The sequence below is a fragment of the Apteryx rowi genome, unplaced genomic scaffold (genome assembly GCF_003343035.1).
Source record: "Apteryx rowi isolate R43461 unplaced genomic scaffold, aptRow1 scaffold_94, whole genome shotgun sequence".
NCBI classification, from domain to species: Eukaryota; Metazoa; Chordata; class Aves; order Apterygiformes; family Apterygidae; genus Apteryx; species Apteryx rowi.
In genome coordinates, this window is record NW_020451249.1 from 1,585,993 (window position 1) to 1,611,904 (window position 25,912).

The 25,912-nt window shown below is 47.8% G+C and overlaps 1 protein-coding gene across 1 annotated transcript in view; it reads right to left on the reverse strand.

Annotated features, from left to right (window-relative positions):
* Positions 1–19,246: 19,246 nt before the first annotated feature.
* SLC7A5 (solute carrier family 7 member 5) overlaps positions 19,247–25,912 on the reverse strand; it is a 43,218-nt gene continuing 36,552 nt past the window's right edge. The window contains exon 10 of the mRNA XM_026092093.1: positions 19,247–25,845. Within this exon, the coding sequence (XP_025947878.1) occupies positions 25,790–25,845 (56 nt within the window). The 3' untranslated portion in view covers positions 19,247–25,789. The remainder of the gene's footprint in view (positions 25,846–25,912) is intronic.

Here is a 25,912-nt window from a genome sequence, read left to right on the forward strand (position 1 = left end):
CGGAGCACCTCCAGGCTCCCAGAGGGTGAGCCGGGCCTGGCAAGGCCCCGCGTAGGGATGGAAATGAATCTCTGGCTGACAGCACCGGGCAAGGGACGGATTTCCACCCGGCCTCCTGCCACGGAGCCTTTCCAGCCGCCAAGTTTTGGGAACGTGGGTTTTTTGGGGCGGGTCTCACAAAGGCCTGAGGTTTCGGGAAGCTGCCAGGAGACTGTGGGCGCTGTGAGAGGACACCGGGTGATTGCACAGTAGTGATCCCTCCACGGTGGAGACAGAATAGCGATTATTTGGCTTTTTACACGTTTGTTTCATGCTGATGCTGAGCCCGGGTAGAACTATTGGAGAAACAGGGACTGTGAGAACATAACTGGTGTGTGCGCTGTAAATATTGCTCAGGTTTAAATACAGCTTTGCACTGAGTTTCCTTTCATCCCATTGCACTTCAAAATTGCTTTTGTGATTGTTTCTCACTTCCAGAGAAGTAGTACAATTATTATGTTTTCCGTAAACTCTAACAAAAGCCTGCGTTGCCTGGAGGCAAGGTGCTTTTCACCACTGTCCAACCCACTTCCTAATCCAAACCCTCGAGGATAACCAGTAAAGTTATAGCTCAATGCCAGCAGAGTTAACCCAAGTATTTAAGTACCTGCTGTGGAAATCGCAGGACAGTTCCTACGTTTTGAGCATCTGCCTACACTGCAACCTCAGATCTTGGAAACACAACCCCAAAGCATGAAGAGGGAGGGGAAGAGCTGGGAAAATATTTTGAGGTTGCAAACAATGTACATCCTGACCAAGAGTTTGTTTGTCTGGTAATCCTGAAAACATTGCGGTTACAACTGAAGCTGCAACGTGCGATTCTTTGTGCCCAGGAAGTGAACGGAAAGCTAAGGAGACACCAGGTCAAGTGAACGGGGCAATTTCTCAGTCGACATAAGTTGAAGGAGCCCTGCTGAATTCCCTGGTGCTACGCACAGGCCGAGAAGTCCCCCTGATGTTTCTTGGTCTTGAACCTCAAAAAGAAAACCATCGTGTGAAAACCTATCCCCTCCTGATGACTACAGCAGTTTGGTCACTGATTCCCCTGGGCCAGATCTCAAGGGGGTTTTTTTGAAGGGACTCTGAAATGAAAAAGGCTGCCTCTTTGTGAAACCCGCTCTTGAGGTCTTCAACGGGCGTTGGTTTACTGGAGGAGTAAGGAGTCTTTCACCACCTCCACACTGCCTGCCCCCGTTTGCATCAGCCTTCTCAGCACTGCATTGTTCATGGTATTTCCATAACTGAGCAGACAGAAATCTCCATCTCTGAGAGCTCCAATTGCATTCTCAAAATTTTACTTTCCATATTTCTCAGTACAGTTTCAGATGTTCAGGGTCATTTGGAGCTAGCCACCACATGGGGAACTGCATGGGGCAGAACAGTCCTAGTGTGAGTTCTCTGATCTCTTGAACTGCAGAATCTAGTTTCACATGGCTTATATGAAGAAAAAGGGAGAAGAAAGGACAAAGAAAACTTTGCACTCCACTTTGAAAATACAAAGCACAATATAAGCATGGATCAGGGCATGAACTTCTCACGGAGAAATATTCCCCTGCTCCACCATGATGTAAAAGTCCTGCTGTAGAGATGATGGTAGATATTCAAAGATGCATCTTCCTTGAATGGCTCTGGTGAAAGCCTTGACAGTGTAGATGAGTTTGAGGACTGTGGTGTGAGAGTACCAATGCCCCAAGACTTAAATTTACGACTCCAAAACTGACTTAAAAGGTAGGTAAGCTCTTTTCCCAGGCTTTCTGTCACCCTGCACAAGCCCAGGGCCACTCCACATTCCCACACAACAGTCACGGATGTATTCCTACACGTTCACACAAACATCCACCCAGCTGGCAGACAGATGTGCACTCGAAAACATGTCTGAGTTCAGACACACACACGTGCACACACACGCACACACACACACGTTCCCACGCACAGATGTCTTCACAGTATGATTTTTGTTTTGTTTCAAGTTTTGTTTCTGCTTTGTTTTGGGGTTTCGAACTGTGTGCTGATAAGGAACATAGCATAAGCTTGACTTTGCCAGTGCTTGCACATTTCATTCTACTGATCTGAAATGTCCTATGCTGTTATATCTGGCAGCCCATCTCCAGTTCTGACCTATACAAAGAGCACGTGGGTTTACTTTGTTGTTTTTTACGGTCTGGAATATGCTCATTCAACAGGATGGTAAATCCAGCTGTATCAGCAAAGTAAAGAATAACAGGCATGGAAGCTTCAGAAAAGGCTCGAAAGCTTTTTCCCATAGGTCTTCTTTGTGCTCAAACACTTGATTTATTTTTCCCATGTTAATGCATTCTGAAGCCAGTAGCAGGGAAGGAATTAATGAAACAGATTAAGCAGGAGGACATGCTGACAGCAGAGTAACTAAATCAATCAAAAATGCATTGCGATTCTAGGAAGAGATGATGTGTTAGACCACTGCAACACAGTCCGTCTATAGAGAAAGAGTAGAATAAAAGTAAGAGTAGAATAAGGAGAACAGCTTGATCCAGCAGTCTCAAGGCTCTAAGTAGTGTTTTTGCCCTCTGCCATGTCAGGAAAACAAGTTAGAGAAAATAATTTTTCCTGGGTGTGTGGTGTATACCTCAGGCAGGAGAGCTTCACGTGATAAGTCAGAAACCAGGTCCCTCGGTCTCCTCCAGGCTCAGGCCAATGCTTTCCTGCTCCGCACGTGCAAAACAGGGAGGAGAAAACCACAACCAGGCTGCACAGTTCTTAAGAAGGGCGAAAAGTGCCCCCCCAGTCTTCAGTGGCTGCATTTCATAGGCTCTCAGCCCCAAACACAAATACCGCCGAGAGTCTCGGCAATGTGCATAGCTAAGGCTCACTTGGAAAAAAATCCCTCGTACTGAAAAGACAGGAATTGATCCCGGCTGTGCTCACAGTCCAGCAGAGGCCCCTCTGCCCCTGCTGATGCCGGCAGCACCTGAATTCAGACCGAGGCGGCAGCCCCAGCGACAGCACTTTGCTCCGTTCAGGCTCGTTTATAACCGGGAGCTGATAGCATCTCATAGCCATTCAATTTGCTTCCTGTATTTTCTGTTTTGAAATTGGTGTTTTAATATCTTGAAAACAGAGGAAGCAGAGGAAGGCAGAGGCTTCCTTGGAGGGAAGTACAAAATATGGCTTTATTCAGCTAGAGATCCCAAGGGACATCAATCTAAATCCATCAAATTGTCACGCTTGAAGCTACAAATTCTCCATGAATCAGCGAAAGTGCTTTCTCTCCATTCCAGTGTAGTTTCATTGGTTTTTTTTGTGTGTGTCTTTGAAGTCTAATAAAACTGCAGATAAGAAATTAAAAAGCAAGAAGTATCAGGATAGTGGTTTAGAAATCCACATTTCTGATCATTATTGGTGATGCAGCAATTTTAAGCATTCTAGCTGAGGACATTCTACCACTCTGGTGTTATAGCACTAATTATTAGTACCATTGGCAGTAATAAGATGGCAGTTCCAGCTAACATACAGAAAACACTTGGAAGAAGAAATACAGGCATGGTGAAGTAAAGTCTCATCTGAATTCACCACTGATCTACAGTAAATGAGCAAGCATATCTCCACCACTGATCCAGAGCAACTGAGTAAGCATGTCTCTCCCCTCTCTCTTAGTTTTTAGACACAGGTGCTTCCATTTAAGCACTAAAATCAACATCTAATGCCTACAATAAGAAGTCTGGTTTTCACATCAAACTAAGTTCCTCATTACAACATTTACATACATGTGAATCTGCCCTGGCCTGGCTGTATTTAGTTCATTTTTAATGAATCTACTCACAGTGAAAGAGGCAGGACTGAGAGGTGTGGGTACCCATGTTCACCCGGTAGATACAAACCAGGAAACATTAATGTACATTTCCAGCTGCAATGCTTCACTCTTGGGTGTCACACCAGGCTGATTTGTGGAAGATAGTTCTGAAAACACGGTCATTTTTTGCAGGCACCAGTTCTAGTCTTGAAGCTAGACTAGAGAAGCTTTCTAAGGGTAGCAAAATATTCACGGCAGCAAAAGGGCTGATCAGCATTTTAAGGGTGGCTATGTACTGGCAGGATTATATACTTTCTGGATGTGTAAAACAGCTGAAACTGCCAACCAAGATGACAAGTGAATGCTGATTGCCTTGCATTGCCAAGGGATCCTGTTCACTGGGCAGGCACCTTCTCTCCTAGCGAGCAGCGGCGTAAGACCATGAAGTTATTTCCGCTGTTCACCCAGAACAGCTGCCATGTGAGAAAGGCCTGTTGCCACTGTTTACTGAAAGTGTCTTTCAAACTTACCACCGTGCTGATAAGCACCAGAATCCAGAAATTCTTTTTCAAATAAAGGCTTTACTAACTTACAGGAAGCATGCACGCATGCACATGTACATGAGTAAGCACAGGAGGACAGGACTTTTGGAAGAACTAATGTTTTAATGCTGTTCAAACAGCCAGCATACCCCCAGAGCTTCTTCTCATGCTCGAGAAATCAACCTCTGCAAGCTTCCTTGCAGAGCAGCTGAATTCTTCTGCGTGTGTCACTGCTTTATTTTGCCTGTCCTTTTTCAAACATCGTATCACACAGATTCCTACAGGGACAGGTCTTTGCCTCCGCTGTTTCATCAGACTAGCTTTGATGATGCTATTTCTAGTGCGTAGGGTGTCCTTGGTGTCACTGAGCCATGGCACTATTTACCAGCCCAGCCTTAAAGCTGCTCTTGATTAAAACACTCCAGCAACCACGCAGAGTCTCTGTCCATCTATTGTCACGTCTTCCTGTCACATCGTCCCCCACAAATCTGCTTGAGACAGTGTGCTGATTCCCAGAATGGCAATGAGAAAGCAGAAATGTTAGATGGCCTTCAAGTCTGTCCTGGGTTTCGTATTCCTCCTGCAAAAAGGGATAGGGCAACAAAATACAGTCGTGTCAGTCTCTAGAGAAAGCACTAAGATCTTCATTAATTAGGCTAGTGAGCCATTAATTAGGCTACCTAAGCTTCTTTAGAGATGCTTAATCTTCACTGTGTAAAGCAGTAAGGTTCACAATATCAGGGATGTAGTCTGGCTGATATCAAGTATAACTTTTTTTTCATATCAAATCATCAGGCTTGTTTTGCTCTATTCCCATTTTATTTATAAATGTGTTTAGATATTTTTCTACTCATTTTGGTTCAAAGATGACGCAGAGATACTCCTTTTAAATGCCAATATCATTCTACAGGTCCCCGGGTCCCCGATCCAAAGTCAGGATTTTGTAGGAAGATTGGGTCCAAAGTGCAGAATTTGTGGCTCAGCCCCATTCACAGCACTCCAAATGTCTTTGAATCCCCTTTGTCATTTCCAAACAGAAGTGTAAAGAATAAGGTGAACTAGCTAGAAAAGAAGTGAGTAGAAAGAAACCCCAGAAAGACTGGGGTGAGAAATGAGTTCTGGTAAGGAAAGGTCATATTGCTCATAAGAGCAATAAAAAGCAGCCAAAAATACCTTAAAATCCCCAGCCCTTATGTATGCAACCGATTTTCCCCCCCATTATTCAAATTCTCAGGCTGATGCAACCCAGACTGGAATGTAGTAAGATGTGTAATAGCTTTCAAGTCCCAGCAGATGTCAGCTCCTCAGCAGCCACGGGCCCTGCGCCGGCTCCTTCCCTGCACCGTGGTGCAAGAATTGCATCATCTGCAGAGGTGCTGATCACCCACGAGTAGGAAGCAGTTGACCAAGCACAGGGCCAAGCTTCAGGATGTGAGGAGAACAAGAGCACAACGTGCTCAAGTGAATGGAGGTTGTTTAGGCAAAGAAATCTTATGTTTTTCAGTCTCTCCAACTTTCACTTACTCAGGTAGTGCCTCCCTCTTCTTAAATCCTCAGGAATTAGATGACACAGAAAGTGGTTCCAGCAGGGACTCAATATTAATCCAGTATTTTTATCTGCCTTAAGAACAAGTCCAAGCACATTCATTTCACCCAGGGAAGTTTATTCTGCCATGAGAAACCCGAAGAGCCCGTGCTCAGGTATTGAGGGGCACCATCACCCCAGCAGGCACGTACGGTGAGTCTGCAGGTGCTGCTTTCTCTTGGACACAAAGGACCGGCCAGTGGACACAGTTATCAGTCCTGTTTTCCCTTGGTAGGCAGATATATTCACTTGTTAAAAATAATCAGCGCTCTATTAATACCTAACTAACACTCTGTTCCTGTTATAGACCCTTTCATCACAGGATCTCAGAATATTTTATAGCAGATGTGTGTTTCACTTTAATGGGGAGCGAAATGCCAGCGTAAAGAGACAAATAATATGAAGGCAGGCCGTGGCAGAATAGCCCGGCTTTTGTTGTAATCACCAGACTACATACAATGCCCTCATTCAAGTGCTCTCAAGCACCGTTTTTTCCTCGTCAGTTCATAAGGCAAGACGTCAGCCTGATCCGGGTGGCTCAGCCAACCTGCTCTCAATGCAATCCACAGCCTGTCTCCTCTGCTTGGTAGTGCAGGCACAAAATTCACTTGCCCAACCAGGAGACCGGGAAGACTGCTGCTAGGCCCAGGAGCACAGCCCTTGGGAAAAGATCGAGGGAGGTGGGGCTATTTAGTGAAGAAAAAAGAAGAGGGGGAAACCCTCGTAGTCATCTGTAGCATGTGAAACATTGCTCTCCATGCTCACGCCAGTCAGGACGAGGATGCTTACTTATATATTACCAAAAAAGGTTTAATTACACATTAGCAAAAACTTTCTGACTGGAAGGCTTGTGAGACATGAGGAGAGGCTGTGGAGGGCCACTGTGAAATCTCCAAAGATGTTTCTAAGACCATGTGAGGTAGATATCTGCCCAAGATGGTCAGAGCAGGCTGAGCAGCCTTGAAGCAGGGACAGGCATAGGTCATCTCTCATGGTTCTCCCATGCCTGATTTTTTTATTTTTATTTTTTTACAGCTGAAGAGGTAAAGGACAGAGACTGACCCTTAATGTTTGATTTTCATCCACCTCAATCCTGATAACAACAGTGTTGATAGAATTAACTCTGCTTTATCTTCACAAAAAGCCACTGAGCCCAGTCTGATGGGTAAGTTTTTCCACAACTAACTGATGCTTGCTTTTCGTGTTAGTGCTGTGACAGCTGTTGGGATCAGATTATCTACTTACTGCCTTACCTGCTGCTGTCACCTTGATTTGACAAGGCTTTACCGGTCTGAGCAATAAACTGCAGAGAGATTTGGTATGTTCTCGCACGCCAGTTCAGTCAGGTTTTGTTAGGCCATCTGTAAAGATAGCTCTTTATATCTCTTATCATGCTAAACATTTACCCTCATGAAATGATGACCCTGGCAAGATTCCTTGTGTTTTTGCAAAAGAAAAAGAAAATATTTATTCATTCTCACTGGCTGAAAAAGGTAGACCTGGGGTATATTAACCGCTCCCTCGTGAGCAGAAATATTCTCTTAAAGCATTAAGCTATATGGGCATGGAGAAGGAGTTGTTCTAATGGGCTCTGCACATTGGTTTGATCATGCTGGCTGTGGTGGGTACAAGAAACCAGGTGTGGAGCAGGTGACACAAGAGATGCATGCTCCGTGGCTGCATTGATCCCAGAGTCCTACTTTCTCACTCTTCCCTGTGATCCCCCAAAACATACAGGACAAATGCGAACCCTCCTGTAGGAAGAGGTGCATAACTTCCTGGCACATTAGATGGAGACCAGCGAGGCCAATCGGCTGAGCTCGAGGACTGCCCACAGTCTGTGGCGTGGGATGGTGTCCACACCTATGTTAGGGGCTGCCAGCGGGGAGTATCCCTTCTTCCTGGAGGCATGCCGGCTGTGTTTGGGCAGCAAACATCCCCACTGGATCACTGGCAACGGGATTGTTGCCATTGCTGGTTAGCAATGTAGGGACCATGAAATGTGGATAAAACTTCCTTTTCCATCCAGCAGAAAATAGTGTCTCATTTACAAAGCCTGCCAGTTTTTCACGATACAGTTCTCCCGTACCGAGTGTTTGGGTAGATTCAAACTCTAGTAATTAGTATGATTTACTTTTTACAAGATGACATAACATCCACTTCTGGACGTGTTTCAGGGTGTTTTTGCAGACATAATGTAATAGATGATTGTTCCATATCTGTTTATCTATCATTGATTCAATTTTATAAAGAAAAAGTTTTATTTTAATCTCAAGCTGCATTCCAAAAGGAACTAATATCCGTTAACAATTTTCCTATCGCTCTAATTCACACAGTTTTCTTTCCTGATCTGTGATGTCATTTCTTTTACTAGAAGAAAAGAGTCACACAGGAAGACCAAAGACAGATCTTGGTGATATGTCACAGTAGACTTTTTCCTCTGTCTGCCTGATGATAACATCTGCTGCTTGAATGGAAAGCACGACATTGTTATTAAGATAACCACGTGAATAACAATCTGACACGCCACACAAATAATCCATTCTGCTGATGAAGTAGATGGGAATTAGCTCCCATTTGAAAACCAATATTTGCTCTGCTACCTGCTGCTTGCAGTGCAGTGATACCTGTCAGGAAACCAGAGTACGAACCAGGTTTCCATGGTAGCTATTGACATTCAGTCCAGCTTCCCAATTTCCCACAAGATAAACTGTCACATTGCAGGACTGAGGTGAGCAGCAGTCCAGCCTCACACAGAGGGAGCGTGATTGTGGCTAGATGCCTGGGTCCAATGGGCCGAGGGATGCCCATTCTTGTGCGTCTTGTTTGGGGCACACAAGAGACGTTCTTGGCAAGTTCCAGCTAGGATGCATCTCTGCAAAATCCGGAGTACAAGGGAGAAGCAGATGCAACCACCTCATCAACCACAGTGAGAGTTGCATTTGTGTTTCAGGACTACCTCCTTCCCGCTCTGACAGCTGGACTCGCTCGTCCCCATCAGCCCTGCAAACGTCAGTGCTCACCAGCTGCTCTGGCCTCTGCCTAATTGGGCAAATTATCACGCGTTCCCTCCACCTTGCGATACCTGCAGGAGGAATGAGCTGGGGCCACTGCCCAGCCAGAGGCAGGCTGTGCTGCTCTCCAGTGAGAGATGTGGTTTCTTGTTGCCGGAGCAGCTTTGCCAACAAGGTCTGCTGTTTGGCATGATGCAGGGTGATAGGATGCTCAGAGAAATCTCACAGCGGAGTCCAGGCTGCTCACAAGAGCTCATGTGCAGCCTCACTCAGTGCAGAGGCTCTGAGGAAATGGTTGTTGGTGGGATGCATGTGAATTGATCTGGTGGGCCCTCCCAGGAGCTATTCCTCTTCCCCAGGTTGTCCATACACCAGTCATCTGGAATGGTGGTTATATTTCCATGCAAAAGGCCAGCTCTGTTTTAGAAAGGTCTTTCTCTCCCCCCTTTCCAGATACAACATGAGAGATTTGATGAAACTAAAGATGCTGGCCAGCCCACACAAGACTGTGAGTCCTTTTGTCCCACAGCAGCTGGGGTGGGAAGTCCAGTAGCGTCTCTCCTAAGTGGAGCTTGGGGTGCAGGGCAGGGCAGTGCCTGCTGCTCTCTCCCTGGAGCCAAATGCCCCACTGGTAATGCTTGCAGTCTTGCCTAGGGAGTGGGAGCCTGGATGTGGGGAACCGAACCTTGTTTCTCTGTGTGGCAGAGCACTTGGGTTAGTCCCAAATGCCTCTCCTCCCCTGCTCCCCTTCCTCTTTCCAGGCCTGGCTTGCAGATGAAGAGCAGCCCCGTCTGCCACTGTGTCTCCAAGCTGTCTGCAAGCAGGGTGTTGAGGAGAACTGGTTGAAAGCCAGCTGCCACCTCCCCGCAGAGATGATGGACTTTTTAGGGAATATAAGCAACGGCAAAAGTCAAAGGAAGCCCCTTCCCTGCTAAACTTTGATTCCAGACTAAATCTGCCTGCACTGAAATCAAAGCACTTGTCTTCCTCTCTTCTCTGGGCTCAAAACACCACATTCATCTACAGTTGCAGCACACGGGTCTGCCAGGAAGGTCAGTTCTTCTGTACCGAGCTGTTGGCTCACATGAACTGTGCTATAGTTTTCTGTCAGTGCAGGCAAACAAGTAGCAAAGTGATTTTGCGATGCTCTGAAGTGCACAGCAGCTGCCTGGAGGGGCTGGCGGCTCTCCCCAGGCACGGACTTGTCTGGCAGAGGGCTCAGTTGGAGGCAGGCATGGGCTGGCACTGGCGTTCCTCCTTCCCACCAAATCCCTCACCTTTCTCCACTGCACCTGGAGGCTAGCGGGGTTGGAACAAGCTGGTGGTTATTTGTCTGGGGAGACAGCGAGCTGAGCAGCCGCCTGTGCCCGAGGCTGCAAGGGGAACCTCTCCAAGCCTGGGTAGGGAACATCCTTTAGCCCCAGGGAGGCAACTTTGTGGGCCTAAAAACCTGGGAAACTTTAACCAAGCCACCCGGGAGGGGTTGGCTGCGTTGGCTGCTGAGGGGCAGCATCCAGAGCGCTTCACTTTCCGAGGCGCTGCAGTCCAAGCTGAAGGGTCGTGGCCCAACTCCCTCTGCCACCCCCTGGGTTATTTATACTGGGAGTATTGCCAGCATCTTCCTGCTCCCTGCTAACGCTCCTCCGCCTGCCCTGTCCCCAGCAGCCTCCTCCAAAACAGCCAAAATACACCTGGCAGGCAAGTTCTTCCCAACACGCCTTTTACTCTTTGATCTGATGGAGGATCTAGATCCCCTTTTCACTCCGTGTCAACTTTTTCTCTCTGTATAATTGTCTCCAGTTCCTCGTCTCTTCCCATGCCCTGTTTCCGTGACACCTGGCTGGAGTTATCCAGGCTTGAGATTATTTCATTAACCCACCCTTTCATCTCTCTGCTGTTCTCTCAATGAAGGGTGGGAGACGAGTTTCCCCCGGGCCTGGCGTGACTGTAGCACATGACAGAGGGTGTGCAGCTCCACAGAAAGCTTGGAATCTGTTTAATAAGGGCAAGGAAAATCAAATAAAAGCATCCTTCACCGCCTAACCAACTGCATGAATCGACAGAGCTGGCTTCAGTATCCAAACGCTTTCAGGCTGAAGCCTTTTCCCCAGCGCACAGGCAGAGATCAGGCCACAACACGCAGGTGGTTTAGTCACTTGATAGTTGTAGTAAATCATATTTCTGCAGGGAATCTCATTCCGTAGTGAAACAGCCAGGTTGTCCTACGCCGTTACTGCTCTGCGCTGAACAGCCTCTTAGTGCTTCGCTAGGTAAAAGGCTCCTTTCCTGCAAAAAGGGCCCCCTGCAAGGGGGGAGCAGAGTTTCCCCCGCTGAGTTTCGGGGGAAGGAGAGCCAGAGCTGTGTATCTGGCGACGCTTTCCAGTAGCCCTGGCAGGCCGCGAAATGGCTCCTGCTGTTTTCTTCTGATGCAACAACCTGTGTGTTGCATGAGCAACCGAAGCGGCTGCAAGCCTATGGCCGGGATTAGGCAGGTGTAAAAGTGGTTTTGCAGGCTCATTTTTCTACGCTCAGGGCAGGAAAGAAACCCAGGCAGGATTTGGCCCAGACAATGACAGGAAAGAATATTTTGCAAGATTTTGTTTTTATCCCATTTGACTTGGGTGCAGGAGGTTCTCTCAAATTTGGTTTAATGAATAAGACAGACAAAACCTGTTTAACCTTTGCTTAGCAGTGATAGCACTTGCTCAGAAGCTGCATAAGACCCTGGAAGAAAGACAGATGATTTTTGGTTAAGTTTTCCATGTTTTAATTTGAAGTATTAACCAAACCTGGAAACTAAAACAAGCTGGAGAAGTTTGGGGCTTGCAGGCTTTCTGAACTGGGTTATGCCAGGCCTCTGGCTTTTTCTAGGAAACATTAGAGATGTATGACAAAACCAAATGTAAATAAGTAAATTCTAAACAGAGAAACAAAAGGATTTTTCCATCCACAAATGTTCCTTCTAATGAAAAGAATGTGACCAGCAGTAGTAATTTTCTGTTACCCAGAGGGTCTGATCCGCACTTGGATTACTGTGGCTTTTAATGGCTTCCTTCTAGGAGCTGGCATTTTTATTTTTAAATGATTATTTTCTTCACCTGAGCAAGGACTGTCCAATTAACGGCTAGTCAGCCCAGACTTTTCCATTCAGCTGCTTTTTTGGGTTCCTGTTCTCACCCTGTGATCACGCTGTCTATATCCAATGCTGATTTTTGCAGTAATTGCGCAACCAAATATATCACGTGAGAGCTTAAACTCTTTACATTGTGGAAAGCCCAACTTTGTTTATCTAGAATTTTTCTAATGCAACATAAAGTTGGCAAATGGCTAAATGCCATTTAGCAGGAGCAAATGCTGCAGACGTACAAGCAGCACAGCAATGTAAGGAAATTGCAGTTAAAGGCAGGGAGCGCAGCCCAGCACAAGCATTTCCAGCCCGACAACGCCTGGAGTTCATTAGGACATTTGGAAAACCCTGTAAAAATCTCAGATCCATCATTTTTGCTTCCATGAGACACCCTCCGAGGTGATGAGAACACTGTGCTACCAGAGGATGAACTGCAGCAATGAGCTGCAGCAAAGTCAACACAGCCTGGCGCTGCGGCCCCAGGAGCAAGCGCTGCTGCGCGTGGCAGGGCCGCAGGCTGGCGACAGCGGGACCAGAACGAGCAGTAAAAGGAGATGCTGATTTTTGCCCATTTTCCTGTAGCGTGCCATCCAGCTGTCCTGGAAGGGGGCTGAGTCGTGCAGTCCGCCCCCATGCAAGCCCCAGCTGGACCAGCTGGCCTCGGTGGGCTCTTTGGAGGTGCAGATGAAGCCCCCACATCACCCCCAACCTGGAGAGTTGATTTCTGAACTCCCCTCCTCAACTCGTGACCCAGCCAGGCCTGAGCTCTGCCTGACTAGCCAGAAGGCATGAAATAAGAAAGAAAGAAAGAAAGAGAAAGAAAGAAAAGAAAGAAAGAAAGAGAAAGAGACAAAGTCCAAAGCAGTGCTCATGTCTCAGAGTAACTTGCAGCAACCTTTTGTGGTTGTCAGTGCCCAACGGAGGGTGAGGACAGGGTGGGCTACAGAGGCCAGACTTCCTTTTTGCTCCTTGCAGTAACATCTGCAAGTTGAGCTCTCCCTTGCACTTTTTTTTTTTTTTGGCCAGAGCTCCCTGTGATTGCAAAACTGCTTTGCCAACTGCCGTTGATACAACCCCAAAACGTTCAGCTTGATTTTCTCAAGACTTGATGCAGAAAGATTATTTGTACTGACTTTTTTATTATTATTATCTACACACATTTGGTCTGCTGACTTTTGTTTAATGAAAGCCCGGGCTAGCAGCAACCTGATTTCAAGTCCTTGCAGGCTTGAGTGTGTTTTGCATATCCTTTACCACACCGAACTTTGCAGCTGAGCAGGAGTCTCCCCGTCTGCCCTTGCCCTGGCAGAGGTAACACAGCCCCTCTGGACATGTTTTTTTTTCTTTTAACTGATGTGATGTCTTTGCAGCAACGCTGCTCTGAGATAGAACGTGCAGCAGCACCTCCGCGCCGCTCGTTACGCCGACAAGCCTCCTGAATACCTGAGATGCCCAGACCTGACTTAGGAGCTCCGAAGCCAAAGGCGAAGCGGAGCGAGCTCTCCGCAGCGCTGCGGGGCCGGGCGCTCTTGCCCGTGGAGCACGCAGCAGTTGTGCAATGCGGTGAGGCCACACTGGGAGAGGCCGGGAGCCTTTGCTTCTCCAAACAAGCTCGAGCATAAGCGACCTCACTGGGAGCTGGAGCCAGGCTCCTCGCTCAACTGCCCGAATCAGCCGTAAAACTTGTCCAGAGAAGAACGCATTCACATTCGCACCATGTGATTAAGCTTTTAGGATTTTTATAGGCATCTTGCCACTTCCTTATAGTTTACTTAATGGCCCATAGCGTGCATGGAGCTCTGTGTATTTTGTTATTATTAGTCATTTTTCTGATAATGCTGTTGACTGTCCTGGCGCCTACAAGATTCGTAATGTGATGCTATTACAGATAGTGCAGCATGTTCACAAGTCTGAAGTGTTCTTTCATGATACTTGCTCAAAGCCTTCTTCAAATCGTGCGAAGGACCTAGCACCGTGTGCAGGCAGAAGAGGCAGAGGCAAAACCCGTACAGAGACCTTTGACACTTCCACTAGCGGCGTTCAAAGTTAGAGGCCGCCTGCTCTGCTTGTCCGAGCCCTTAACTGAAAACACTGGTCAGCTCGGAGGCAGCAAGACATAAATACGTCTCTACCCACCAAGGCACCCTTGCAACCTGTGTCCATCCTCTGAATTCTGTGAAAAAAGTTTATCCCATTAACGCTGCTTTTTAGGCTCGCCAAGAGCCCCGGAAGATTGCTCCAGAGCAGCAACTGCACCTCGGGCCCCAGGCTTGGCTGAGCAGGTGTCTGTGCAGAGAAATCCCAACCCGGAGGCCCCTGGTGCCTTCTGCCGAGCTGGGGGAGGAGGAAGGGGCATCGGGGGACTGCGGGGGCAGGCGGTGGCCCCCCACGAGTGGCATTACCATCCCCATCCCTTCAGTGCTCATTCCCAGGGCTGCAAAGGGGAGGCAGGAAACCCGCTGAAAAAGGAGGCGTTGAAAAAGAGCTCCTAATATAAAAAAAGGAATTGTTTCTCTTAGAAGAGGTAATGTGCCATCCTGCCTGTTCCTGTCGTTGGCCAGTATCTCCGGCATCGTCCCGCGCCCTGACACCCGCCCAGCGCCCGGTGCCCAGCCGGCTCCGTCCGAAGGGGGCTGCCTCCCCACTCCGTGCCAGTCCCACGCTAATGATGCTGCGCCGGCTCCTGGGGCCCCGCCGGGTAATTGGATTGTGCTGAGAGGGCTTTCAGCTAACCCCAATCCCGAGAAAAGCTCCCTGAGACTCATATTTAACAAGCCTCTATGACAACAGGCGTGTTTTCTGCTCCGGCAGACCTTGGCTCCAGCGTGGCCCTTGGGGATGGGGTGCTGGCAGCGCTCTTCACGTGCACCTGCCTTGCAGAGTGGCCCTGGAAGGGCAGGGTCTGAAGGACGAATTAGTTAAATTAGGAGAGAAACTGAGGCTAAGAGGAATTGCCTTTTCTTGCTTCCCTTTTTTCTAATCCTGAGTAGTAATTCAAATGTGCACCCAGTCCTGCTTTCTCGTTGTCAAGGCGCCTCTTTTCTCTAGCCTGTCTGTTGTATTTTAGCTTCGGGATTTAGCATGTATTTTAGCAATGAAGGGAATATGCAGATTGGCAGCTGGGAAAGTTTTCATGTGCTGGCTTAATCGGCAGGCTGTTTAACAACGCACCAAGCGGTGGTCTTCATAAAACCCTTGTTTGCATTCTGTGGAGTATGAAAGGGCGAGACGGAGACAGCGTAAATACGTGCCTTCTACCCATACACTGCAAATCACTCAGAAATGCCTGGAGAAACACGATTTCTCCTTTTGCACAGTGCTCTTCCTCCCCCACTCCTTTATTCACTCGCACACTGTCTTCTGGAGAGCAAAAGGCCTCGAGGAGGGGCTGGCCGGTCCCGAAGGCTGTGCACCAGCACTTGGCAACGCCGGCCCCGACCGCGCAGGTCCTTCGGAGGAGGATGGAGAGAAGCTGAAGGGAACGTATTAGCAGTGAAAGAAACTGGGCTTCTCTTTCCCTTTTTTTTTAATATTTATAATGAACAGACATGTCTGGCCAGTGTCTACCCACCCCTTCCCATTCAGAAAAGTTGCATATTTCAGGAAATACGCAGGAAAAAACCTTATAGGTGTCTGGAAAAAAAAAGAAAAAAAAAAAGCTCCATTATATTTCAAGGTCTAGTGAACACCGGATTGGAGGCATACTTCTGATCTACAAAACCCATTTTCCTATAGATCCAGTGTCACTGATCTCCGACACCTTAAATAGGCCTCCAGTAAAATCAGGACAGACTGGCATGTGCTGCACAGACTGCTCCAGCTTGTTATTTCTATGGAGAGACCTTTATTTCAAGTCTCCCTTGTGCAACAGCTCAAATATTAGCGACTCCTTTTAAGAAAAGGCTTCCAAGCAGAGCTTCCGTTGCTTCAATTTTAAGGGGACAATTTTGTTGTCCAGTGTATTTTGCTGCAAGGAAGTTTGTCAGTGTCAATTCTCCTTTTATTAAATTTCTTCATACCTGTATCTCATTATCTTTGTATTAATTTATTTGCCTTGGAGGATCCTTTTATTACCTCTATCCACAATTCCTCGTCAGCTCCTTTCTTTCATTAATGTTTGCACCCTTCAAACAGTTCCCAGCGGGTGTCACACCCCACTCTTAGTGGCTTATTACCAACTCAAACATGTTTAGTGCCTTTCATCTTTCTCCCAAATCTTCAAAGAAACAACGGCTTTATTGCTTTTTGCTGGGCCTCCCTCCAGTTTGCAGAAGCATTTCTACCTGCTGTTTCAAGGACTCTCCTTCTTTGGTGGCAGACCTCCATGCCTCTCTTTGTGCCGCTCAAACAGACAGGCGCTCTTGTTTTGGGGGAGGAAAAAATGTCAAATTTGGGGGTTTGGGGAGGAAGAAAGTCAGTCTCCCTGCTTGTGTGCCTTCCAGAAGGACGGCTTTCCCGTGCCATTCCTGACAACTCCAGCCTGCGTTTATCCTCCAGGCACCCTGGGAGTGTTCACAAAGGACAACCACAGGGAGCCAAGAGCCACCGCGAGGCCAAAGGACCACGTCTCCAGCAGCGGTCGGTAGTGAACTTTTAGGGAAATCTCATATGAAATAGGGACTAATCCCTTCCCAGGCCTGTCCTTCCAGCCTTGGGAACACAAATATTTAGGGCTCCTTGAGCCAGAGGCTGCATCAGGACTGTTGCGCTTAATAACGCTTTTATCTGATCTCTTTTTGAACTTGCACATACTTTTGGCCTCAACAACATCCTCTGACATTGAGCACATGATAAATGCTGCCTTGTGCGAAAAAATACTTCCTGCCTTTGTTTCAGACCTGCCGCCTGGCTGCTCGCTCGGTTCTTGTGCGACAGTGAGTCCTGTCCGACTCTGCCTCCGCTGCTGCCCTGCAAACGCCTGGCGCTGAGCTGGGGCGACCAGAGCCACTCACGGTGCTCGACGCAGAGGTATGGAGTGGCATTGCATTTTTTCTGTTTCGTTCTCACTTCTTGGCCTAATAATTCCTACTATAAGCCTTATCATCTGCAGTTTTAGTGCCCTGCCAGGAAATCCCTCATTGCTATCAGCTTTATACTTGATGAGCCTGAAAAATGCCGTGTCTTCAGGAGCCTTTACCATGCTGTCCACCTCATTTTCCAGATCGTGTGTGCTGAACTGGCCTGAACTGAGGAAAAAAATCCATAGGGATGCTCTGCAGACCATCTCCCTCCATTATTAAACTATTTTTTTCAGTGTTTTCTCCCTCCCAAAAACTGGTGAAGCCCCATTCCCCCATAGGAACGCTGTTTCCCCTGTGCTGTTTCTCCCCAGGATGCTCTTCTGCATGTCTCTGCTTCTCGCCACCGATCTGGGATCATTAACCTGGACTAGCATCCTGCCCGCCACCTCCCACACCAGAGGCATCGCTGCCGTGTTATAGGGCGGGTTGCACACACCACGGTGTGTTTGGCAGTCTGATCCAGGGCCCTTTGGGACTCTTGAGTCCCTCTGACCTGGGGCTTTGCTCTAAAACATGATGCTTCATCTGGCAGCAGGCCCTCGGGCTTGCTCCTTGTGAAGAAAGGCTCCAGCACAGGAACTTCTCCAAGCAACCCTGTAGTGAATATGGGTCCACATATCTCATTTAGTTTCTCTGCTACTGCCTTATCTGTATTTTACACTTTGAAGTGTAAGGCTGGGGCCCCCGTTTCTCTGGCAGGCTTCCTGCAGGTTTCAGCATCCTTCTCCTCCTTCTGCCTTTAGCATGTCACTTGTGAGTATAATTTTTCACTTGTCTTATTGAGGTTTTATATTGAATTTGCCAGAGTTTATTCCCTCTTCTGTTTTCCTTGTTTGGCCACAGCTGTCACTGTTTGAATGTTCTATTTTAAATTAGAATAGCACACTATTCTGCTGTTTAGCCATGCTGGCTTTTAGAGATGTTTTTCTTAGATTACTCTAATACCTCTACTAAGAGTCTTTAATAAAATATTAAAGAGTCTCTGTGGTTCCTGTTGCATATTTTACTCTTGTAACTGCATTTTCATTTTTGCATCTCGAACTTCCTCATGTATATAGTTATGTATACATATCTGAGGTTAAATGCTACTGTGGTAGCTGATTTTGGTCTTAAAAGGATGTGAGACTTGAAGATATAACGCCACAGATTCTCTCTTCAAGGGCTACATTCTGAAACAGCCACAATGCTCAAGACTAAATCAAGAATTGCCTCTTTCTTGTGAATCCCTTAATTGTTCCAGAAATCAGCTGACTGTACTGCCTAAAAACGCAGTATCACATTTGCGTAGGACATCTATTCAGCCTTTGTAGGTATCACTGACGTCTCCCTTCACTACCGGGTTTGCAGTCTTCTAATCTGCATCAGCATTTCATGCCCATTTTTTCTTGGTGGTGGTGTGGGTCAAAAGTACCATCATCTCCTTTAGGTTTGAAATCTGCTGAGACTCATTGCTTTGCATTGGTATCGTTAGCTTATTTAGCTCTTCTTTCTCCCTAAGAGATGGTCTAGATGCCTTCTGAGCTCTGCCACCCGTACTCCCACCAGTGCCACTCTCACAATGCCACCTTTCTTATTCCTACCCACGCCGCCTGCTCCTGTTAGCTACAGTCCTTACAGCTAGAGCCACCTCTCCCATGTAGAGGGACACAAAGCCACCACCCAGCTGGAAGTGCCGAGGAGCAGAGGGAAACCCAGCGGAGGATCACCTTCCCCTTATGAACTTTTGATACCTTTCTGCTGTTAGACACTTCTTTTGGCTGCAGATCTCGTGTATCAGCAGCACGGTATGAATGAGTTCATGACCAACATCTCCATCATCTAAGCACACAGACGTGCCCCGGGAATCAGGGTACCTGTCTTCTCATCTCTAGCACCAAGCTCACCCAGGTTCACATCGCCTTAGTTTTCTTAGTTTTGACACATGCAAAACCAGAAACTGTAACTTGGAGTTGACAAGGGAGCTGCATCCCTCCAGGAGAGGACAGTGATGCAGGAAGGCTGCTCTCATTGCTATGCTGTGCATCTAAACCTGCACTTGTCTGCAAGAGGAACGTTCAGAAATCCCGGCCCCGGGTCCTCGTATGGCGAGCTGGTGGAGGCAGGACACACAAGGCAACTTTTTGTGAAATGAAAGTTTTTGAGGCAAAGACCAGCAACAAGCGAGTTGTAATTCAGCTTTCTTTGTTTAAAAAACAAAAACAAAAAACCCAAAACATAAAACAACCCAAACATTTAACAGATTTGTTAACCACAGACATAAAAGAATCAAGAAATACTAGAAAAAAATACACTGCAGTAGACATCTTGTTTTACAAGGCAATTTGATTAAGTTACTACTGGCTGACCAGCACAGGTCAGTTGTGGAATAGCTGTGTCGACAGGAACACAAACATTGTAAATAGACAGCGCTTACTGTAGAAGTATTAAGACTAAAAGATATTTACCCCTTAAAATAAATAGAGTGTCATCTACAGCAACATTTAAATTAGTAAAATATTTTTAAAGCAACCAAATATAACAAAATTGTAAATCAGATCTAGATTTTCTTCTGCATGTTAAGATCTTTTTTTGTGTTAAAAAAAAACAACGAAAGTACTAACTTTAGAAGAAAGATATCTCTGAAAAGTCAGATTATTCACTACATGTGAATTCACCCGGCTTTTGTTCTGTGGGCCAGCACAAGGTCGGTGCACCACTTAAAGCTCTCCCCTTGAAAGGTTTTAGGTGGGACACGGACCTCACGCTGTCCTCAGAACAAATAAGGATCTTCCCTACGTGTGAAATTCGTCTCGGTGCAGGAGACCCAGACAAGCCCTGCAGCGCCACGTCCCGCTAGCTGGGGCTGGGGATGGCACCCAAGACCTTACGGAGGGCCCTGTGCTGAGATGAATGTCACCCGACAGGAATAATTTAGGTGTAGATATAAAGTCTCTTTTAGGCCGTTTAAAAATTAATTCGATATTTAAAAAAATATTTTTTCTCATTAACACTTCAACAGCTGGAGGAAGTAACACCCCTTCTCACGCAAGGAACGGGGCTAAAAGCAAAGCGATAATCCTCTGAACATCGGCTCCCTACGGGGCTACCTAACCCTAGCGGTGCTTCCGAGTGCTACGTCCCGCGGTCAAGAGCGCTGGTCCAGCGCACGGTGCCGGCAGCAGAACCGTCAGCAGAACCGTCAGCCCCGCTGCCTCCTCCCAGCCTGCTCAGTGTGACCTTGTGGACCCGCAGCGGTGCGTCCCAGCAGCGTCCAGTGTACACGCACGCTCCCCCCCAGCTGCTCATTCCAGTTCAGGCAGTGTAAACTGGGAAGAAACTTCTCAAGTACGGGCAAAGCCGGCGTAGGGCTGGACAGCGGCAACCCCTTGAGAAGCCACCAAAAATGGAAAGCCCCTGGAGCATCTCTCAGCCTCGCAGGCTGCCCTTGCGCGGGCGGCAGGGTCGAGGAGAGAAATTTCCATCTCCGCAAGGAGACGGCGTGCCGTGGGCTCCAGGCTCGCCGTCCCTTTCCCACAGCCGGAGACGCTTGCGGGGCTCCCAGGGCAAACACAAGGCTGCGATTCAGCGCGGAGGGCTCTGCCAAGGCCGCGGTGTTGGCAAACCTCAGCGCACATCCCGGAGGGAACCGACCCTGCTTCACCCCCGGGCTGCCCTTTCTTAAGCTCCAGTATGAAATATTGTTTCAGTCGGTTTTAAATTACCAGTATCTTAATGGTCTAGCAGTTCTTGGCCTTCCCTTTTGATGTCATTAGAAATGGAGTTACACAACTGGTTGGTGGAAAAAGCTGGTGTCCCACAAGAAGAGCCCCAAGCACCCAGAGCGTCGTGTAATGAGAACATTTGACTTTTTGTTTCCTTCTTTCCTTTCCTTTGTTTTTTGTTTTTAATTACAGCCTGAGAACGCTGTAGCCTCGGTTAAAGGCACAGGTGCCTTCGCAGACGGAGAGGAAACGTTCCCGGCAATCCCTGGAGAGCGAGGCCCAGACTCTACCACCAACGCAGATGCAACCCCGCTCTCCTGCAGCACTGACGTGGGCTGGGAAACCGTGTCCGTCGGGAAGAGCTTTGCTTAACCTCGGCTCTCCGTGAGGGCCCTGTTTCCCCCCACGTCGCAGCCCCGCAGCCGAGGCAAACTAAGAGCATAGGAGCCGCTCCGAGGAGCTGGATTTGTGCTCCTGCCTCAGCCGCCTGCAGCGACAGCAACCGGAAAACAACAACAAAGCCATTGCATGAGAATTTCAACCCAGTGGGAGGATCTTTAAAGTTTGTTCAAAAGTGCAGAGTCCCTTTGAACTTAGTATCCACTGAGGGTGCCATAAAAAACAAAAGTATGTTTACCAGGAGACAATATCTGAGACTGAAAACACTGCAAATACTGCAGGAAACTTAAAAAAAAAAAAAAAAAAAATCCAGCCAGGATGACTCTAAAGAAAAGATATTCTCTGTATTTTACCTGCCCTCTAGAACGTATGCTGAGCTGCAGTCAGCACGGACACCGTTTGCTGTCTCACTGCTGGCATCAGACACCCCCCCCCCCCCGAAGTATTTTGCAGGGTTGGAGCAGGGCTGGTTCTCCTCTCCCTCTGGAAAGGTTTCGAATTCAGGCAGAGGAATCGCAGCAGGGACGGAAGAGCACGTCCATCGGCTCACGCGCACCCCTTCCACACTGCTTCAGGGATTCCCGGGGGATGCTATGCCATGAATATCCACTACAACTGACTTTCTGGGACTTTAAATACTTAAAAACAAGCTGCATCACAAAGAAGAGTGGTAACTGTGAGCGGGGTTAGTACAGGGACCAGCTGACTACTGCGAGCACAGCAATCACTTGCAGAAATACACACCACAGCGCTCGACAACCACAGACCCACGGCTCTACTGACACGGAAACTACGGTGGGCTCAGGGCCGTATTTGCGGAATACAATAAGATGAAAATGTTCACAAGGTACCTCATTAAACCAGAGCTGCTATTCTACGAAAGCAAACTCATGTGCACTGTTGTTGCGTGTGCCCTTTGCAGGAAGGGTTCATCTCTCTGGGTGGGTTGTACGGAGCTTACGACAGGGTGATCACAGGCTCAAAAGTAGAACAATGAAACCGAAAAGCAACAGAAAAACCCCACATCCAGTTCTGGGGACGATGAGGAATTTTCTGTGAATTCTCTACTGCTGCCTCTCCCTCAGTGACACATCTCATTCCACTTTGGGGAAGAACAAGCAGCAAAGAGGTCTTAAATTATGATGCATTCTCTCTTTTTCCATACCAAAATTGAGCTTAACATGACGAGCCTTGGAAGGCTGCAGATACTGCTGTTCTCTGATGCAACTGTTATAAGCTTTTGCGGTAGACCACAAATGCTGTTAGCAGCATCAGTATCATTAGCAGCAATTTCATCCATCGCAGAAACTGCTTTAGTTGTGTTTTCTTTTTGAAATGAAATTCCACCAGTTTTACCCCTTTACTCACGATCTAATATCCAGAAGAAAAAAAAAAGGGAGGGGGGGGAGACTGTGGGGTCCATGAATTGGGGATAAAAGAAATCAGGTTTTTGAAAGGCGAACTTTGTCCTAAGGCAGACTGAGATTTGCGGCTTTCCAAATGCAACGTTTATGTGATTCTGTGCTGGTACCTGGTTCAGTTTTTTCCTATAAGGCTATTGCCACAGAAACGATGGCGATATCACTATGAAACGTTGTGATGTAAATGCCAGAGCCAGCAGGTTAATACAAAAAATCTTCAGCAGCAAGTGGAAAATAATGAAGGAAAGTTCTTAATAAGCAAGCAAGCAGGTTAAGGATTTAATTAAGATCAGTTTATAAAAAAATAATTCTCAGTGTGATACCTCCTTTTTAAAACCATTGTGAAAGGTTCATCAAGAGGATATCATTTGGTGATGTTCTTCATCAATGATGAAACTCAAAGATGTGTCCAAACCAAGCATCCCCCACGCCTTAGGGAGACTTGGACCGATTTCTGAGCTCTCTGTGGTTTGGACTTGAGTGCTAATTTGCATTAGATTGAGGTGGCTGAAAGAAAAAATCCTTTTCCTTTGCCTCACAACTAATTCTGCTGGTATATATTAGCACTGGGAGCCCCCAAGTTCAACCCAGGCCCTGCAGGCAAACCGGTCCTGAGAATATTACAGCCAGGCAACTACAGATGGAGTGGAAGGTGACAGACTGAGGTTTTCTGTCCAAGAAACAAGTCCAGCATAGGTAGTGACCTCCCATTGCTACCCTGTCAAAACAACTCAGCCTTCAGCTGGAAGAGGATTCCCTCTAAGAAGGGAAAATCTGTTTCAGGTTTTATAGTTCATGACCTTATTTATACAAATGCCTCTCCACAGGCACTGGATCTGAGATGCTCCAGCTCATTGCACATAGGTCCCTGAACAGCCACACACTGGCCATAGCTTTGGGTACTTTTGCACTGCAGAGATACCCAAACCAGCTGTGATTCTCCGCAGGTTAACTTAGCTCAAGCAGAGCTCTATGCTAACGCAGCTAAAGTGGCACCTGAGCTGGCTTGGGCATCTCCACACTGCACTGCCATGGAATAAGCGACTGACAGCAAAGGTTTCCGCGCAATGATTGTGTCACCTCTTCCTCCTACGCTGCCTCAAAGCAAAGATGTGTGGCTGGTGGAGCAATAACAAATAGCTGCTCATAGTAAATTGTTGATTTAACCATGGTCATTGTCACACGCACTTGAAGAGAAGCTGCCGCCTACTATTAACGCAAATTCTTTTTGCTAAAAGGACAGAGTACTAGCTGGTACCGTTGGTATCCTTAATGCCTCTTCTTCCAAAATGGTTCTATGCTAAGAGGAGAATCCAGTACAAAGCATTAACTCTTGGAGGATCCTGGCTTCCAAACCACACAGTTCACAAAAATACTGAAGAGAAAGTTCAACAACCCATTTTCTAACGCACAAGCGCGAAGATTTGTAGCAGACTAGTGCACCTCACTCGCAGGGAAAAGATGCTTTTGATTTCCAATTAACGATCACCTTGAGTGCAGAGCCATTATGAACAATTGTTGAAGAACTGCACTTTTGCCTAAAAGGTGATACTTTTGACCAAATAAAGCAACGCATTCCTAAGAGGACAGCTGTGACCGCCTGGGAAGAAGAGGCAAAGCTGCTCCACTTGTGAGCCCAGGAATTCTGGGTGGGCTTAGGGGACAGGACTGCAGCCACCCACGACAGCAAAACAAGCTTTCACTGGCAGATCACGGCTCGCACTCCCCGAAGGGCAGGCTGTCCGCGGGGGATCTCCTGCTAGCCCAGCAGAACCTGATGCTGCAGTTTTGCGCGGAGGAGGAACAGGCCTCCAGTGCCCTGCTGCTTAGAGCAAAGAGCAAAACAGACCATCCGCAGCAGAGTGACAGCAAAGCGAGGCTCCGGCCATCCAGGGACATCTGTCACCGCCTGCCACCCCCAGACCTGGTTGGTCCCCTCTCCCCTGCACCTACTAAAAGAAACACAGCATAATGAAGGGCATGGTGACAGTCAGGTCACAGACAGACCCCAGGGAATGAGCAAGGACAACCCCAGCCACCCTTTCTCTTTATGATTGATTTGGGGGCGATCATCAAACATGCTGAGAGCTATGAGCAGGGCCATTTGGAGAGCGACACGGTGCCCATCCCATGATGGATGGCAGCCAGTCTACAGAAAAACATGGAATGAGCAATCCAAGGACCTGGCCTTCTGCTACTTGCAGTTCCCTGGGTTTACCAGGTGGAGCTCCACCCTTAGGCCTGTACCTGCCACTCGTGCTAATTCCCAGGGCTGCGAGGGGGGCGTTCTGGTAAAGAGCGACCCAGGAGAACCGGCCAGATGGCAGCTCAATAACAGGGAAATGGCTTGGACCTAAGAGCTAAATGCCAGGCAGCTGAAGGGGACCCAGAGTGCTCTTTTCAGGAACAGACTGAAAGTCAAACGTGGCCCCCATGCACCCTTTCTGCAACACTAATTCTGCTCTGCCTTGTCTCACGTAAATCACTGCCAGTGGCTCTTTCAGGGCAGACTCCAAAGCATTCAGCATGTATTTTTGTACGAGTGTGTGTGTATTTGTGTGGTGTCTGAGCCAACATCAGCCAAAGCCTTTTACCAATCTTTGCTTTTCAAACACCTCCCTCGGCCAGGTAAGTCAGACGAGCCCGACTCAGGATCGCCCTGCAGTCGCGTTACGGTGCGCAATCCCAGCCCCTGACGCTGGCCCATTCGTTAGGCTGGCAACGCTAAAATTGTGTCTGTAAGCAGTTCCGCCACAGCCCTGAGGATACGCAGCTCATTGCTAACTTTAGCTTTACAAAACAAAACGAATAAGCCTACACAGAACTGAAGTACAGCCCTCAACATCACACACACACAGGCTGATGGGACTCCCTGCTGCCAGACACGCTGGACCCCTTCGAAGTTGCCAGCAGGAATTCCTCGTCCTGGCCCACGTTTGTACCAAGAACTTTTCGTCACAGGGTCGCTCGTCTGCCAGACTAAAAGGTGGCGACGGGGGAGCTGGAGGAGGCAAGGCAGAGCAGGTGGCATGGCGTCAGACGTGAAGCAGCTCTGACGGGGTGCTCCAGCGCCTAGGTTTCGTTTACGAGGGATCAGAAGCGTTTTCTTCTTGTGTCGTCTTAAAATAATATTGTGCGTTTCCTCAAGCTGAATGTCTCTGCTTTTCCCGCTTATGATTCTTGTGGAACCACTTCCATCAGTTTCTGGCACAGGACAGTTGTGGAGACTGCACGGGAGGAAGCAAAGCACAGGTCAGAGAGAGCCCGCCGGGGCCCACGTGCGGCCCGATCTCC